The sequence below is a fragment of the Manis javanica genome, chromosome 11, assembly GCF_040802235.1.
Source record: "Manis javanica isolate MJ-LG chromosome 11, MJ_LKY, whole genome shotgun sequence".
Taxonomy (NCBI): Eukaryota; Metazoa; Chordata; class Mammalia; order Pholidota; family Manidae; genus Manis; species Manis javanica.
In genome coordinates, this window is record NC_133166.1 from 112286574 (window position 1) to 112304219 (window position 17646).

Sequence of the window (17646 nt, forward strand, 5' to 3'; positions counted from 1 at the left end):
TTACCCTCACGACACCAGTAAGCCACTGTCCAGAGCTCTAGTGGAAGGGGGTGGCGGCGACAGTTTCCTCTGGAGTTTTGCACTGTGACCCCTGGGGGGTCTTAGAGCCTCCAGGTGAGACCCCAGGCCAGGGACAAGGCAGAGAAGAGACCACCTGCTGATTAGGAGCGCCCCCCAATCCTCCTCCCCCTTTAACTGAGGGGAAGGAGGGAGGGAGGGAAGCCAGCCCAGCCATGCAGGTCACAGGCCTCCAGGTCCTGTCCTGGGGTTGGGGTCGTGGAGCTTGGTGGGTGGCTGGCTCTGGCCACGAAGCACCTCTAGCTTTAGTGCCCGGCCTGTCTATGCTCAAGGCGGGCAGCCTCCCAGTGTGTGAATTTGCCACAAATTATCACCCCTCTACCGTCCTGGGGACACAGCTCCTCTGGGCTTCAGGAGCTTCCTCCTCAGGGCTGCTGTCCATGGAGTGAGTGCACGTTCGTGCCCGACATGGTGACCAGGTGCATTTCTGCTGGATGCCCGCCCGGCTGTGGGGCCGCTGGCTCGGGGAGGCTCAGGCCCAGCCTTAGCGGACAGGGCCACATGGCTTTCCACGGTGTCTGTGCCAGGTCCCCGTCCCACCAGCTGGCACAGCCCGATTGCCCCCCACTCCCGACTACTGGTGTTTTCCAGTGCTTCCCATGCAGCAGCTCCGGCAGGCGGGTAGGACGTGGACCAGCTTTGAATTGCCATTTTCCTGATGAGCACCTTTCACACGTTTGTCAGGCGCCCGGGGCCCCTGCCCTGCGCAGAGGGGCCGTGAGTTGCCTGCATGTTCGTTTCCGCCTGGCTGTCTTCTTGGTACCGGCTCGCAGCTCTTTTACATCACGGAGCCGCGCTGCCTGTCAGATTCACGTGATGAAAACACATTTCCTCCCTGGGGCGGGCCTTGTCCACGCTCTCAGTGTGGTGTATTTTGAAGAACTGAAGCTGTGAATCTTAGCATAGCTAATTTATCATTCTCCCCCTGTAAGACACTGGTCCTGTAGCCACCATGACGGTACCACACAGAGTAGTTTCCTGTCCTACAAATCCTCTGTGACCCACCTGTTCACCCCCGTCCCCCGAGCCCCTAGCCACCACTGACCCCCCACCATCCACGGTGTCGCCTTTTCCAGAGTGTCACAGAGGGGCTCACACAGTGCGTGGCCTTCCCAGGTCGGCTTCCCCGGTGGTCCTGTGCGTGTGAGGGCCCTCGTGTGTTCTCCTGGCCCGATGGCGCGTCTCTCTTTAGTGCAGAATAACACCCGTTGTCGGGCTGCTCCACAGTCCGTCCGTCACCTGTGGAGGATGCCTTGGTTGCTTCCAGGTTTGGGCCGTTATGGATAAATCTGCTGTAAACATCGGTGTGCGGGGTTTGGTGTGGACGTAGTTTTCAGCTCCCCTGGGTAAATACAAGGAGCGTGATTGCTGCATCGCATGGTTAGAATGAGTGTGGCTTTGCAAGGAACCGTCAAGTCGTCTTCTGACACGGCTGTTCCTACCGCGTGTGGGGGTCCCTGCCGCGCCTCATCCTTGCCAGCCTTCGGGGTGCCAGTGTCCTGGATCTCGGGCCCTCTCCTAGGTGCAGCACGGCGGGGTCTCACGGGTGCTTCCGTCTGCATTTCCCATGCGCTGCAAGTGGCCCTCCTGTGTTTCTTGGCCTCTGTACATCTTCAGCAGGTTCACTAAGACCTTTGGCTCATTTTTTAGGTAGGTTGTTTGTTCTCTGAGTTTTAAGAGCTCTTGGCCTACTTTGGATGGCAGTCCGTTATCAGATGTGTCTTCCACAACTATTTTTTTCACTCCACACCTTGTTTTTTCACTCTCTGTAGCTTTCAGATGTTTGGTATTTTTTTGATTCCCATCTAAACAATGGATCTTTACTGTTGAAATTCATGATTCCAATGGAGACGGCTCCCTTTGTCTTTTTTCCCCTAAAGGATTTACCCCTGGGGTGTATCTTGCTAATCTACCTGCGGTGTGAAGGAGGGGTGGGTGGGGGATCCCCCCTGGGGATCCCCCCCCAACCCTGCAGTCCACCTGGAATGCCATCCGTCCCCCACCGCCTTTCCTCCTCCGTCATCTCTTGGCCTATCTTTGCCTCATACCACAGTGCCTTTAGACGGCTGTTATCTCTTAAATGTCATCCCCACCACTGAAACTGCCCTCTGGAGGTCAGATTGCTACATCCAACGGTCAGCGCAAGCTGCACCTTCCTCCTGCTGGGCAGCTGACACGGTGGCCACACCCTGGGCATCTGCTTTCCTCCCTGGCTTCCAGCCTTTCCTGTCTGGGTCTCTCCCTCCCCAGCTGCTCAGTCCCCTTTGTGATTCTCTCACCTCTCAGGCTTGGGGAGCACACCAAGCCTCTAATAGTCTCTGCCTACCCTTAGCCCTCGATTGCATCCAATCTCACTATTCAAATACCATTGAACGGCAATGACTCCCAGGTTTCTATCTCAGCTTGGCACTCTCCCCTCAATTCCCACTTCCAGCAGCTGCTGCCACTCAACAGTGCCACTGGTATGTCCCACGGACATCACCTCGAGGGACACATCAAGACCCAAGCTCCCAGCCTTCCTCCCCAGACCCCATCCGCCTGCACTGATTCCCGACTCTGCCAACAGAAAGCCATACTTCTGGCTATTTTTCACTGACTCCATTAGTCCTATCTCTCGGGAAATCCTATCGGCCTGGCCTCAAAATGGCATCCCAAACAGCATGCCTCTCACCCTCTCCTTGGCTGCCGTCCTAGCCCAGATACTGCCCAGCCCAGTGTGTCCTCTCCCAGCCCTGTGCCCTCGCCGCAAGACACAGTGGAGCGATGCTGATCAGGACCCCACAGCTCGTCCAACTCAGATGAGCCAGGGTCCCCCAGGGTCCAGACATCTGAGTGGCCTGGCAGGGTCGTTCCCTCTGCCCCGCCCGTCTCTGCCTGCTCGTGCCTCCTTCCCTGACCCCCCATCTCTTAAGAGGCTGCTCGTTGTAGCCCTCTCCCCTCCCCACCGTCACCCCCATGTCCCGCCCCGCCTGGACGCCCCCCTGGGCACTTACCTCCTTTCAAGGCCCCGTGTGCCGTGTCCAGTGTGTAGATGCCACAAGGGAAGGAATCCTGGCTGTTCCCAAGATCAGAGCACCCACAGCCTGGCATGTGGTGGGCGGAGGACAGCTATGTGGGGGTGAACAGATGCACAGGGTCCCAGAGGGACAGATGCACAGGCACGGGAGTGGCGGGGACATGGCTTCTAATCCCCTCCCATCCCCTGACTCACCCAGGCAGGACTCTCCCCATCTGGGCCTCTTCTCTCCATCCTGGAGAGTCAAGGGTTAGGCTAACGGTTTCTAGACCCTGGCGCCCACGCATGAGGAGCCAGAGATGCAGGAGCCAGGCCCCCGGCTCCTTGCTGGGCTGAGGTCTCCAGGACTCCCATGCCAGCTGAGCTAACCTGGGTGCCCTGCCCCCACCAGGCCTGCCTTCAGAGCTGTCCCCAGTGGGCACTTGCATGTATCCAGGTCCTGCAGTTCCTGCTGGGCCCACTGCCCTCTTCCTGACCTTGCCCTACATCTGGCAGGGCACAGGGTTTCCAGGAACACAGGGCCCTGGGCTGGAGCCCCTGCATGTGACGTGAATACAGTTCTGTCTGGTGTTGGGCGGTGGAGGCCCTGCAGCCATGGCTCATAGCGCTGCCCACGAGGAAGGTGCCCTGAGCTCCTCCCTGGGGAGGCAGCCTCAGGTCCCAATGAGCCGCCTCTTCTGCTTCATTGCACCCCAAGCCTCCGTTGGCTTCCAGGGAGGTGGAGAATCAGGAATCTAAGCGGGAGATGGAGGGGGCAGAGACAGGAGACAGGACCCCTGGGTGCCACTGGTGGGCACAGGCAGGGGTCTACAGACCCTTCTATCCCTTCCACACAAAGCTGTCCAGCACGTGCCAGGCGCTGCTTTGCACTGAATGGACTGAAAGGTGGTCCCTGCAGGAGGCGGGGGCCTTCCACCCTGTGGGCCACCAGAGGGTCCCTTCTCAAAAGCTGCTGCAGTCCTCCAGGGAAGCCAAGGTTCTCAGTCCTGTTTGTGCTAGCCCTGGCCAGATGCAACTGGCTGCCATATCCCACCTCTGACCCCTCCAACTGTCCACACCACCTCTCCCGCCCACACCCTCTGGTGGCCTCACCAGCCTCATCAACGCCTCTGGAGAAGCTGTAGGCAGGACGCTCTGAGGTGTGTGTCTCCGTACCCACCACCTGAGCATCACGGGACACACATGGCCTTGTCCACTGCTGGGCATTGCAACTGTGGACAGTGAACCAGGGGGATGCCAGCTGGAACCACCTTCCCGTGCTTGCCGGTGTCCAGCCCAGGGGCAGCCCCACTGACCTCTCTGAGATACCAGCCTGCTGGGAGGGAGGGGGGGCACCCCATGCTGGGGTCCTGCTCTGGGCCTGCACCCAGAGCCACTTAGACCCCAAGGACCTGGAGTCAGATTCTGAAGGAAGGAAATTTGCTTTGCTCCTGGATTTAGTCTAGAACCACCCAGATGAAGCCAGGACTATGTGGAGCAGCCAGGTGTCCAGGCCAGGTTTGGTGATGGTCACTGGTCTGTGGCCTTCGGGCTGACAGTGGGGGATTTGCCTGGAGTCAGGGTCCTCATTTATTTGGTGGTTTCAGGGAAGATGGGACTCCAGTCCTGCCTGCTGTGTGCCCAGGCAGCAGGCAGGACCTCTTGAGAAGGGCCCTGGGTGTGCCTCCCCACAAAAGCTCCTTTTTGTTCATGTCCTGCTCCAATGTCACCTTCCAGGGAGGCCTGTCCCAGGAGCCCTGACTTCTAGCACACTCCCCGTTTACTTTCCTTCTTGACGTGGCCCCTGACACCTGTGCAAACCCTTTCCTCTGGGCCTGGGCTGGAGGGATGGGCCCCGTGGGCCCCACCCCGCCCTCTCCTCGGACACTGGGTCTCAGCTGCGGACAGCAAACTGGGCATGAAGGAGTGGGTGGCCGGCTCCTGGAGGGCAGTGGGTCAGTGTGGCCCCAGCTCGCTGAGCACTGCCTGAGCAAGGGACTCCCTACCAGCCCTCCCAGGTGGGTGGAGGGCCTCAGCTGGGAGACCCGCTGCCCGGAGTCCTCTGAGGGGGCCGTGGGAGCCTCAGAGGAAGGAGGGCCCAGGGCCGCTAGGGCAGGGCCAGGCCCAGGGCTGCTCCTCTGCTGAGACGTGGGAACGATGCTGGGGGTGGTGGCGGGGGTTGTGGACCCTTGGAGAGGGAGGCTAAGGCCCGTCTGGGTGGCTGGAGCTTCCGGAGTGCCGTGTGGGCGACTGCCAGGCAAGGAGAGGGACGGCAGGAGGCCTGGGGCGGCGCGGGTTACCGGGAGGGCGCGGGGCAGGGCCCTGCAGGGCGGAGGGGCCTCGGTCCGGCACGCGGCCGGGAAACCAGCCCGCTGGAGCCGCCCCGGGGCTGTCGCCTGCCCGGCGCCTTCCTGGGTCGCGGCGGCCGGGCGCTGGTGGAGAGGTAGGGCGGCCCCGGGCGTCGTGCGCGGCCCCGACGGGCGCTCGTGGAGGGAGGGGCCTCGCCCCGCCCCCGGCCCCGCCCCGAGCCCGCCCCGCGCAAGCCGACGGGCACACGTGACGGCCCGGGCGCAAACAAGCCGGTCAGCTGACCCGGCCCGACTGCGCCGTCATCCCGGCTATAAGCGCGCAACCTCGAGCGGGAGCTCAGACTGGGCTGCCGCCGCCATGCCGCCCTTCAGCCTGCTGCTGCTCGCCCTCTGCCTCCGGGCCGCGCCCGCCGCCGCGCTCGTCAGGTGAGGCCCGCGCCGCGGTGACCTCGCAGCCCCGCTGGGACGCTGCCGAGCCACCCCCCGCGGGTGGGCGGCGGACTCTGCAGGCGCGGGGTCCTCCAGGGCGCCCGCCACCCGGCGAGCCCCCTTCTCCACCACCGTGGGGTCGGCCTTGGGGCGACTAGAGGAGGCAGGTGGCTCTGACGTGGGGCTGACCCAGCCTCCCCAGGACAGGTGGGGTTGGGGTGCCTGTACTCAGCGCCCACATGTGGAAGTCGCGAGACTCAGGTGTGGTCCCCGGAACCCCTATACCTGGACAAGGCATTTCCCGCCTGGGGCCCCCCTTTGCCACTGTGAACGGGGCGTGGTCTCACTGGTTTGGCCCCTGGTATCTTACTACGTGCCCGGGGCGCCGAGCCCCCTCAGACCGTGGGAGGGCGCTAGCCTAAGGAGCGGCACCAGGCGGAGGCGGCTGAGGCTCTGGCCCACCAACACCGTAAGCCTATGGGCACCATGCTCTCCGCGGGCCTAGGCGCCTGTCCCGCTGTGCTGGGTGAAGCCACCAACCGCTTTGCCTGGACAAGGGCTGTGCCGTGCCATGCCAGCCAGGTTGAGGATGGGCGTCCCACCCCCTGCTCCCCCAGGAGAAGGGGTGCCAAGGGCTTGTCTCGTGCCCCTGCCCTCATTCGTACCCTCGGCGCCTGGGTGGCATTCTTCTACCTCTGCTTGTGGGCCTTCTGCTTGTGGCAGTGGGTGAGGTCACAGGCCTGCAGGAGCCACCTGCTGGGACTGAGCTCCTCTGGTCAAAGGGCTGGCCTGTGTGGGCTTTCCCGTGGGCTGTGGCCTGGAGCCTAGTAACCCCAACTGGAGCTATTGTGGGGAGCAGCCACAGGCCTCCCCTGCACAGATGGACCTCCATGGGGTAGGGAGCCTGGGGCTTCTTAGGACTGAGCAGCTGTACCAGAGCCCCTTACACCCTGTCCCAGGTCCTGTGGGACAGATGACACCTGTTTCCTCTGTTATGGGAGGGTGTGTCCCTCTGCTCCAGGCAAGAACCTCGGGCTCTTCCAGCCTATCAGCTCTTAGGCAAGAGTCCCATCTTCCTGGAGCACGCCCCTGACAAGCCAGGAAAAGCCACTGACTGTGAACTCTACAGTCCCCTGGGCAGGGGAGACATTGCACCCAGTGCCTCAGATTGCTCAGTGTGCCCCTGTCCCGCTGCTGGGCTATGGGAGCAGGGCACAAGGCCCAGTAAGGGGAGCTGGGGGTCCATGGGACACTGGTGATGGCAGGCCTCTTGCGCAATGGAACAGGACAGCTGACCTCAGTGTGTGCTCTCTTCTGCTGGGGCGCACCTCCAGGAACACCCCAGATGGGGACTGTGTGCTAGGAGGCAGGGGCTCCGGAAAAGGGCATGTAGCGCTGGTGCTGTGGGGCATGCGTGGAGGCAGGCAGCTCTGGAATGCCAGCCCCCAGCGCACCTCCACGGCAGCCCCAGAGTCTACGTGGGGTGGAGACAGTGGCAGATCAGCAGCAATGACGAGTTCCCTGCAGCGGGGGCCATGGCACTGGAAGGAAATGGTCATATGGAAGGTGAGGGAGGGTGGCTGAGGAGGGCTTCTCGGAGGGGGTGGCTTTAGAGGCCCCTCTAATGGCCGGGAGGTGGCCACCTGGGGAGGTCAGATGGAAGTGGGGACCATTGTGTTCAGAGTATGGGTGGAGACCAACAGATTCTGCCAGAGGGCCAACTGAATGGGACACCCCTGAGCGGCTTCAGGCAGCCGGGGTGACAGGTGGCCACAGATGCCCTAACAGACGCCACGGCCACTGTCCTGGAAGAGAGCAAAGTACACACAGGATGGGGACAGGAGACCGGCTGGGAGCAGGCGCTTTTGGAGCCCTGGTGTCTGCGGAGGGAGAGGAGCGGGTGCACTCTGCCTCCAGCTTGGATGTAGGGGGGGCCCTCCAAGTGGGAGGTGGGGTGAGCCCTGCCCTAACCCCCTCCTGTTGACAGAATCCAGCTGCACAGGTTCACGTCCATCCGCCGGACCATGACGGAGATGGGGGGCCCTGTGGAAGACCTAATCGCCAGGGGTCCCATATCAAAATACACCCTGGGGGAGCCCCGTATGACTACTGGACCAGTTCCCGAAATGCTCAAGAACTACATGGATGTGAGTATTGGGGTAGCCGCTGGGATGGGGTCCTGGGCCGACCACAGACACCGCTTTAGACCAAGTGGCTTCTAAGGCGATTTCTGTGTGAGCTGCAGTGTATTTTGGTGAAATACTCTCATTTTCGGCAGTCCGAGGTTTTGTCCGAGTCACCTGCTTGGTGGCAGGGGGTGGGGTAGGGGGGGCTCCTGGTCAGCCCCACCTCCCCTGCTGAGTGACCCCACTCCTGCCTCCAGCTTGAGGGCCCTGACCCGAGGCTCCACCTCCCTGGGCCTGATCCTGTGCTGGCTGAGGGCACATTGGGGCGCCCTCAGCCCCTCCTTGAGGTCTTCCCCTCATTCCACTGGCCGTGGGCCCAGAGCTGTGCAGATGTCTCATTAGGCCAGCCTTTGGAGAGTGGCAGACAGAGCCACCTCCTAAGGGGAGGGGGCTGTGCCCAGGGTCATTGGCTGTATATGGAGGGGCTGGAATCAGACTGAGGCCTGCCCCAGAGGCCCCGGGTGAGGACCCTGGGGGAGGTGTCCCCGATCCAGCCCATCCAGGCATTACTCAGTGTTCCGGTCTGCCCTGCAGGAGGCTTGGGGCACCCCTGACCCAGTCTCCTCCCCCTCCAGTCTTCACCCTTGGTCAGCAGCCAGCCCCAACTGTGCCTATTGTGTCTTGAGGTGAAGCATTCTGGAACACTTGGCAGTCTTAGCTCTGGGGACAGGTCCTTGGCCCCAGCTTGGCCCCTTGAGGGCTGCCCAGGGGACATCTCTGCATTCCCTGCCCCAAGGTTTGGGGAGCCAGCCCTCTCTGCCATCTAGCCTCTAGTCCACCTGGAGTTGGGATGGGGGGGCTGTGCCATCTGTCATGCCTGGCTGGAGCCCCAGCTGTGCCACGGAGCTGTGGCCTCATAGGCATGTGACCAGGCTGGTGGAGGGGGGCTGTCAGTGCAGGGCCTGACTGACCAGTTCCTGATTCCACAGCATTTGCGTGTACACACACACTCACACACACACACACACACACACACACCAGTTCCTGATTCCACAACATTTGCATGCACACACACACACACACTCACACACACATATTCACACACACACACTCACACACACACACTCACACACACACATATTCACACACACACACTCACACACAGACACACACACACCAGTTCCTGATTCCACAACATTTGCATGCACACACACACACACTCACACACACACACATATTCACACACACACACTCACACACACTCACACACACACACACACACACACATACACACTTGCTGAGTCATCCCCCCAAAATCTGGACACCAGTTAGGTTGTGTGTGAGTCAGCAGCCTCCGGACTCCATGGGGCCAAGTGGTCACAGAGAAATGCCCAGCAGGGTCGGAGCCAGAATCCTGTAGGCCCAGTGGCCCGGACGTCCGCCCAGGGGCAGGGAGCACCCAGACAGGCAGGCCGAGGGCTGCAAGATCAAGAGCACTGTTCCCCCTGGGCTGGAGAGGGCCACGCACAGGGCTTCCCTCCGAGGCTCAGGGCCATGCCTTCCCCCAGCCGCCCCGCTCCCCTGGGTATGGCAGGGAAACTGAGGCCCAGAGCAATGAAGGCAGAGTAGTCAGTGGGGAGGGATAAGAGCGGCACTGTCTGCCCCCCGTCAGCTGCTGGGACCCCTCTACCTGGGAGTCCTCCAGGCTTCCCTCCTGGGGTGGAAGTCTCTCCCCTTTCTAGGCCCTGGGTGCCTGACAGCAGAGAGGCCTTCCAGGCAGGCATGTCCCATGCCTGAGGCTCAGATCGAGGGTGGAGCTGGCTTGACCACTGGTTCCATCTTTCAAATGGAGTGTTCTTCCCCCAGCTCACTGTGGTCAGGCTGAATGGGGTTGCATCCAGGGCCTGGGACCGTAGCATGGGATGAGGACTGAGGCCTGGGAGGTGCAGGTGGGGGTGGACAAGCTGGTACAGCAGGTCTGGCCCCCAGGGTCTGCCGAGGCCTGGCTCTCGAGATGGCCAGGGGCCTTTTCTCAGACCCAGTGGGGAGATGGGGCACCACTCCCGCTGGCCCTGACGGGCCCTCACCCCACACAGGCCCAGTACTACGGGGAGATCGGCATTGGGACGCCACCCCAGTGCTTCACGGTCGTCTTTGACACTGGCTCCTCCAACCTGTGGGTGCCATCCATCCACTGCAAGCTGCTGGACTTGGCCTGCTGTGAGTCACGCACACCCCCGCCCTGCCCCTGCTGTAGCCCCAGGGTGGGCATGCAGCCCCTGTCCGCCTCACTTGCTGCACCTGCTGTCCCCATGGCAGCGGGGAGCCTGCTGCGCTGTCCCAGCCAGTCGTCTCCGGGCCTCAGCTGGCGCTGTGTGCAGGGGTGGCCACCAGGGAGGAGGGCAGGCTGAGAACCCTCAGTGGCCCAGCGTCAGCATGTCTTGGGCGATGTGCTGCTCCCTCTGCTCAGCCACTCCAGTCAGGCCTGGCCCTCCGCCCTGCCTGAGGGTGTCCCACTTTCCGGGAACCTGTTCGTGCCAGCCTTGCTTCCCATCCTGCCCTCTGGGCTGAGCCCAAGGCTGCCCAGGGAGGGCAGTGTGCTGGGCCAGCTGCAGCAGGAGGCTGGGGGCATGGCAGGGCCAGGCGGCAGGCTGACAGCTCCCTGGCCTGCACAGGGGTCCACCGCAAGTACAACAGTGGCAAGTCCAGCACATACAAGGAGAACGGCACGTCCTTTGACATCCACTACGGCTCTGGCAGCCTGTCTGGGTACCTGAGCCAGGACACCGTGTTGGTGAGTGTGCACACATTTGGGGAGTGGTGACCCTCAGCCACGCCTGGGACAGGCAGGGGTCTTCGCCAGCTCCCTCGAGGGGCTATGGAGCTTGGGTGGTGGGCAGTGGTCACCGGTGGGCAGGTGCCCAGTCAGGGCAAAGACCTGGAGGTGGGCAGCACCTTGCATACTTGGTGGGAGGGGAGAGGAGCAGACCTGTGTGTGTGCTGGCCAGGATGCCACGGGAGGGTTGCAAGGGAAAGGCGGGCGTGAGCGCCAACAGGGTGAGGATTCCACCAACCGTGCAGTCTCCGCTGGGGCACTGGCACAGGAGGGCTGGGCACAGTGTGGCCCTGCTGCTGATGCATGGTGAGGCCTCCTCCCAGACTCTCAGCTGCATCTGGAGGATTGGCTTCCATTCTGATGCCTTGAGTTTGAGGTGCAGCCTGGGCGCCCAGGGCCAGGCCTGAGCATGGACAGGGTCCCCTGCAGGTGGCAGGGGTTGGGGAGGCTTCGGGGGCAGAGGTGTGCTGTGGCCCTGCATAGGACATGGGGGGGTCTGGGGGGCAGCTGGGCATTGCTGTCTGAGGCCCTGCCTGCAGTAGAGAACCTTTGGGGCCAGTGCAGGAGCTGATCTCCCCCCAGGTGGGGTGAGCAGGCTCTCGGCGGCTCTGCGGGACCTGTATGCAGGCTGCATGGAGCGGCGCCTCAGGAGGAGCCTGGGTCGATTCTGGGGACAAGGAGCAGAGCAGACAGTCCTGCAGGGCCAGCGTCTGTACCGTCTGTGCCCCGGCTGGGCGGTGGGGTGGGCTCAGGCAGGCCCCCTGTGGTGGCTGGGGCTCAGGCCGCCTGCACAAGGACCAGCGGGGACCTTCCAGGGCCAGCCGCCCCCCACAAGCTGCCCTCTGCCCCCTCTGGGTCCCCTGCCTGCTGGGTTATTGGCCTTCTCCTCCGTGTCTTTGTGGGCCTGAAGCCGGAAGTTGCCCAGCATGCTGCCCCCTCCCCGCGTCAGCTGTTCCTTCCCACATCCTGCCTGCCCTGGCCGCTATTGCTGTCTCCGCAGCCCCCCTAGGCAGGGAGTGAGGGAGGTGGAAGCAGATGAGCCTTGCCCTTGAGCCTTGAGTCTGCTGAGCAGGGTTGTGTCCTGGGGTCCCCAGTAACCCTTCCGAGCCCAGGGCAGGAGCAGCCCTGGGCAGGGAGGGGTGCAGGGCATAGGCCAGAGCATCTCTAGGCAAAGCAGGGTCCTGGCGGCCTGGACCCCACACCCCCATCCTGCGGGAGTCCAGCTCCAGCCTAGGGGTGGGATGCCCGAAGGTGCAGGACGGAGTCGGCGCACAGAGAGACAGGACATGGAGTCAGTTGTAGGAGGTCTCTCGACAAAGTGCCGATAACAACTTTATTTATACCATTTTGCACAAGGATATGATTATTTTTTATTGTTCTGTTGATTAATTGGTATAGGCAGTTGATTAATAGGTATAGGCAAGCTTTTTCCTTTCTTTTACTTTCTAATCTATTCATGGTTGGTCAAGCGTTAGACAGGTGATTGTTTTTCTGTTCCTTGACCGAAACTTTTCCTATCAGCATGGACTCTATTGTGTTTTACGTTTCTATGCAACGCAGTTTCTAAGTAGTGCATGTGACCGTAGGAGCGTGTAGTATGTAGCAGCGACTATGGAGTCTATCAGCTCAGGGTGAAATACAGGTCACCTGCTGCCACAGTTAGCTAGGATTCTTTCCCACAAAAATATTCTTAGAGGCTTTAATAAATTTATAATCAATCTAAAATCATAAACTCGTATCTTCACCTTGTACCCCTTTATAGGGCACAGTAGGCAGCAAACTAAATTTCCCCTTCTTATCTACATTTCTCTTTCCTCTGTGTGGATACCAAAATCTCCCTGACATATGCTACACAGGTCTCCATGGCTCCACTACTGCAGGGACTAAACAAGTTCTTACATGGTGAACAATGCAAGGGCTTTCATATCAGAGAAACTGTTTCTGTTTTAACTACAAACCTTAAACTATAAACAATCAAGTCAAATATGATGTATGATTATTCATTCAATTTTTATGCTTTATATGTAATTCTAATAAAATGTTGATGTAGTAGGTAAATGCAAGATACAGATAGAAAGCATGATTTAGAACAGTAAAAAGGCAGGTGTAGATGATCAGGTTTGTGCCTACAGACCAGGTCTTAATCCAAGCTGAACAAGGGCAGCAAAACATCCACGGATGCAGAAGATTTCTCTCAAAGCAGGGGGGGGTGAGGTTCTGAGCCTCACCTCTGTTGATCCCCAAATTCTCACCTGATGGTCCCCCTGCGACTGTGCCTGTCTTAGGTTGTTCCTCCCTTGAGGAATCTTACCCGTCTCTGGCTAACCAGTCATCTTCCGGGGCCATACAGGGAAATGTAAAGTTGGTAAGTGAGAGAGAAGCAATATTGTTTGAAAAGGTTAGCTTTTTACTTCTTTGCAGATTTATGCCCTGTGGCTTCCAGGCCCAGCACTTGTCTTGAGGTATCTTTACTTCCTGGAAAAATATGGTATTTGGTAATTTCACACATAAGGCACAACTTCTAGTAAATGGATGTAATTAGGAAAGAAGAAAACTATAGAAATAGCAGAGGAAAGAAAACATGAGAAGATTGATTAAGTTTCAGGGTTATTCTAGTCAACATTCTCTCATAACTCTATTTCTATAAAACTTTCCATCACTAGTTTCACTAGCATTGTAAACAAGGGGCGCATTCTCAGTGGAAATGGGGTGGTCAATGTTTGACTGACAGTAGGTTTCGGTACTTCATGCCAAGATCGCCATTGGGCCCCTGCGTGTTCCATTCTTCAGGAGCGCTGTCCTGAAAAGCTCCTGGGAAACTTAAGTTCTCATCCTTTCCACACTGCTCAGCAAAGGTTAGCTTAGCCCTTGGAAACAATGCAGGTAAAAGACAAAGCCAATAATATAATGGAGAATAACAAAATCAAGGTGGGTAATAGAGGGAGCCAGCTGCGAAGGCCCCTGCTTTGTGGGGGGTCTTCCTCCAGCCTGAGCTTTGCTCCACAGCTTGAGTAGCATGGCTCCCGGCACCACCCCCAGCTGTCCTTAGCTGTGCTCCACCCAGTGTCCCCAGCCCGCCCTCCCAGCTTGTGTGAGAGGTGACGACGAAACTGGGTTTCATGGTGGTGGCTGGCTGCACACTGGGGCCAGTGTCCCACCGATCCTTGTGGCCCCCAGGTACCCTGTAAAGCCACTTCCCCGACCCCGAGTGGCATCAAGGTGGAGAGGCAGACCTTCGGGGAGGCCACCAAGCAGCCGGGCATCACCTTCATCGCAGCCAAGTTCGACGGCATTCTGGGCATGGCCTACCCCCGCATATCGGTGGACGGCGTGCTCCCCGTCTTTGATAACCTGATGCGGCAGAAGCTGGTGGACAAGAACATCTTCTCCTTCTACCTGAGCAGGTGCGTGGCAGGCTCCTCCCAGCCCAGGTGGGCTGAAATGCAGGGGCTCAGGTTCTGCACCCTACTCAGCCACCCTGTAGGCCCCGGGCCACAACTCTGACCCCTGACCTCTGACTGGAGTCAAGGATTGGCTGACCTCTCACAGATGAGCAAGCGGCCTGCCAGACAGTCAGTGTCCTGCTGGGGGTCTCCCCGTGGGAGGTCCTGAGGCTGGGGTCTGGGAGCTTGGTGGTCAGACCTTCCTCCTACAGAACTGCCCCTGGGGTCTTACGGCCCAGTGGGGACAGGCCGTGACCTCTGATCTGTGACGGGAGCCCTGAGGTGAGGGGACTGGGGGCCTTTATGGGGAGCGGCCCCTGTTGGTCTTGAGCACCACGCACGGCCCAGGACGACCACAGGCCCCAGTCACCATGTGGCGAGTGGCCTCTACCAGCACCCCCACGAGTGCCAGCCGCCCTCTAGAAGCAGCACTGGGAGGAGGGGTCCTACCTGTGTCCCCCTGCCCTGCGGGGAAGTGTAGGAGGCCTGGGGCCGGGTGCCCTCAAGAGGGGGCCCCACTCCAGCCTCAGTCTGCCCTCCTCGGGACATGAAGCCTGACAGGGTGTATGGGCAGGGTGGGAGTCAGCAGCCTGCTGCCCAGTCTACACCCAGTCTCTCTGTGCCCTCTGCAGAGCCCATCACCTCGCAGGCCCACTGGGCACAGGGTCCAACCCAAGCACCTCTGTGAGCTGCAACCCATTATAGATAAGTCCAGATGATTGTGTAGAAGTGCCAGCCCAGACTATGAGCCAAAAGCCTAGGATCTGAAAGGGGAGCAGTTGGCGTGAGGCTTTAGGCAGAGGCTGTCCCGGGAATGGCAAGGACAAAGGCTGAGGAGCAGGAATGAGCTGCTTAACTCGGGGCTGCCTCCTCCTGGAAGCTCTCCTGGGTTTTTCTTCCAGGTAGACAAGGTTCCCCCTTCCTTAGGGTCCTAGTACTCACTTCCCTGTCTGTCTGCTGGCATGATCCCAACTGCCCTCATCCCAAACTGACCTCACTGCAGACCCAGGGCCCCTGAGGGCAGAGCAGGATGTCTTCCACTGGGGTTGGGGCTAGGCCTGCCATCCAGGCAGTGTGTAGGATTGGAGTCCTTCCCCTAGGGGAGAAGTCCCATCCCTTCTGTCCCTTTGAGATCCTTCCACCCTTGTAGGCCCAGAAAGATCCCTACTCTGGGGTCCCTCCAAGGTGGCGCCACCCACCCTCTCTGATCTCCTGGCCCCAGTCGGCAACCACGCCCTGGTGATCAGGGTAGACGCACAGTGCAGGGATGCCAAGGGGCAAGGGCAAGTGACCCCCTTTCCTCCCAGGGACCCGAGTGCAGAGCTGGGGGGCGAGCTGATGCTGGGTGGCACGGACTCACGGTACTACAAGGGCCCCCTGAACTACTTCAACGTCACCCGGCAGGCCTACTGGCAGATCCACATGGACCAGTGAGTACTGGGCACCGGGCTGCCCAGTTAGCAGACCCACGGCAATGACTGGGCCACAGGCCTGGTGGGGGTTGGAGAGGGTGGTGGAGACCTGAACCCTACACCCCCAGGCCCTAGCTGCCTTCCCCTGCCTCCTGGAGCCTAGCTGAGCTCTTGGCCCCTGGCTCAGGCCAGCGACCTCCTCTCCACATGGCTGCACGGGCGCTGTCCACCCACTGTTGGCCTCCTGACCCCCACTTGACCCCTCATCCTCACTCACTGCCGAGTCCTGAGAAAGAAGAGGACATGTCCGGCCAGGGCTGCAGCCAGCCTTGGAGGGAGGACCACCCTGTAAAGCCCGTCCCGGGTAGGGGCACTCAGACCCCCTCCCCACAGGATCGACATTGGGAGCAGCCTGACTCTGTGCAAGGGGGGCTGTGAGGCCATTGTGGACACAGGCACCTCCCTCATGGTGGGCCCGGTGGAGGAGGTCCGCGAGCTGCAGAAGGCCATTGGGGCCATACCGCTGATCCAGGGCGAGGTGAGTGGGCCTGCCCAGCCGGGCGGGTGGACACCCCACTGCTGTCCCCGCCTGCGGTCGCCGCCGCAAGTTGCCGTCTTCTCTATCCTGCAGTACATGATTCCCTGTGAGAAGGTGTCCGGCCTGCCCGATATCACCCTGAAGCTGGGGGGCACAAACTACAAGCTGTCTGCAGAGGACTACACACTCAAGGTGGGGGCTGGGGGCATGCGCCCCGGGGAGCAGCAGCCGGGGGCAGGGTGGGGCCCCAGTGCTGACCGCCTGGCTGTTGCAGGTGTCCCAGGCCGGGAAGACCGTCTGCCTGAGCGGCTTCATGGGCATGGACATCCCACCCCCTGGCGGGCCACTCTGGATCCTGGGGGATGTCTTCATCGGCCGCTACTACACTGTATTTGACCGGGACGAGAACCGTGTGGGCCTGGCCGAGGCCACGAGGCCCTAGCAGCCCCCCCCGCCCACTGGCAGAGCGGAGTCCGATAGGAAGCTGGCCCCCACCCGTGCCAGCCCCAGCAGCCGTACGCACTCACCCACACACTCACAAGGCTGTGGCCCACTGTTCTGCTCTCTGGTCCCCCTCTGGCTTCCTAGGGCTGCCTGCTTGCCTGCCCGTTTGTGGAGGGGGGCCCGGGGCAGCGGCCAGTAGACTGACCCAGAGCATGGCTCCCTTTCACTAACTTGGCACACCCAGCCCCACTTGGCAGCCGGTCAGCTGTGCATGTGGGCACTCCCCCTCCTCCCCTACACCTCGTTGTTCCCTCCCCAGCCTGCGCCTTGGGAGCCTGGCTGCCTGGACAGGGCCTTGGTTGAAGCCCACCCTGCACCAGGCTGCCCTCTTGGTTCCCACCCGGGCCAGGGGCTGGGTGCTGCCCATCACGGACCTGTCGGGTGCGGCCAGCCAAGGCCTGACAACGAGCAGGAAGAAGCTGGAAGCTGGGAGTGGACAAGAGCTGGTCTTGTGAGGCCTATGGGATCAGCCTGGGGCTTGACCACATCCAGAAGGGCATTCACTGGCACAAGGGTGGGGCAGAAAGGGAGGGGTGCTGGCACCAGCTGCTCTGTGGCTGCTCCTCTCTTGAGCAGCTGGGAGCCAATGTTAATGTGAAAATACAGTTGTTTGGGCCTCTGTGTGTTGGCGTGTTTTGTGGTCTGTGGGGAGCATGGCTCTAAATCCAGATGTGTGGAAGCTGGTGTGTGCTGTGCTGTCAGTGCGGAGGCTGACTCCTAGCCAGGCAGGGGAAAGCCCTTGAGGTTCACAGACCCAGACCCCCTGCCATGCACATGGGACCCTGAGGCTTTAGCCTGCTGCCCAGCCTCCCGGCCAGGATGCCTCTGGGGGCGGGGGACTCCAGCACGTACCGAGGCTGGAGTGGTGAGCAGGAGGCTGTGGCCTCTGCTGGAGATGCAGGGCAGGCGGCACGAGGTTTCTGGTGTAAGCCTCACACTGAGGCATGGTCTTGGGGGCACAGGCGGGGGGGTGCAG

General features: G+C 60.7%; 1 protein-coding gene across 1 annotated transcript; it reads left to right on the forward strand.

The window, feature by feature from the left end:
• Window positions 1-5648: 5648 nt before the first annotated feature.
• On the forward strand, window positions 5649-17291 carry CTSD (cathepsin D). Its single transcript, XM_037011496.2, has 9 exons — window positions 5649-5808; window positions 7799-7958; window positions 10034-10157; window positions 10613-10731; window positions 13951-14177; window positions 15524-15646; window positions 16022-16166; window positions 16260-16358; window positions 16441-17291. The coding sequence occupies exons 1-9, from the start codon at window positions 5741-5743 to the stop codon at window positions 16606-16608; spliced, it is 1233 nt and encodes a 410-aa protein (XP_036867391.1). The 5' UTR covers window positions 5649-5740; the 3' UTR covers window positions 16609-17291.
• Window positions 17292-17646: the final 355 nt, after the last annotated feature.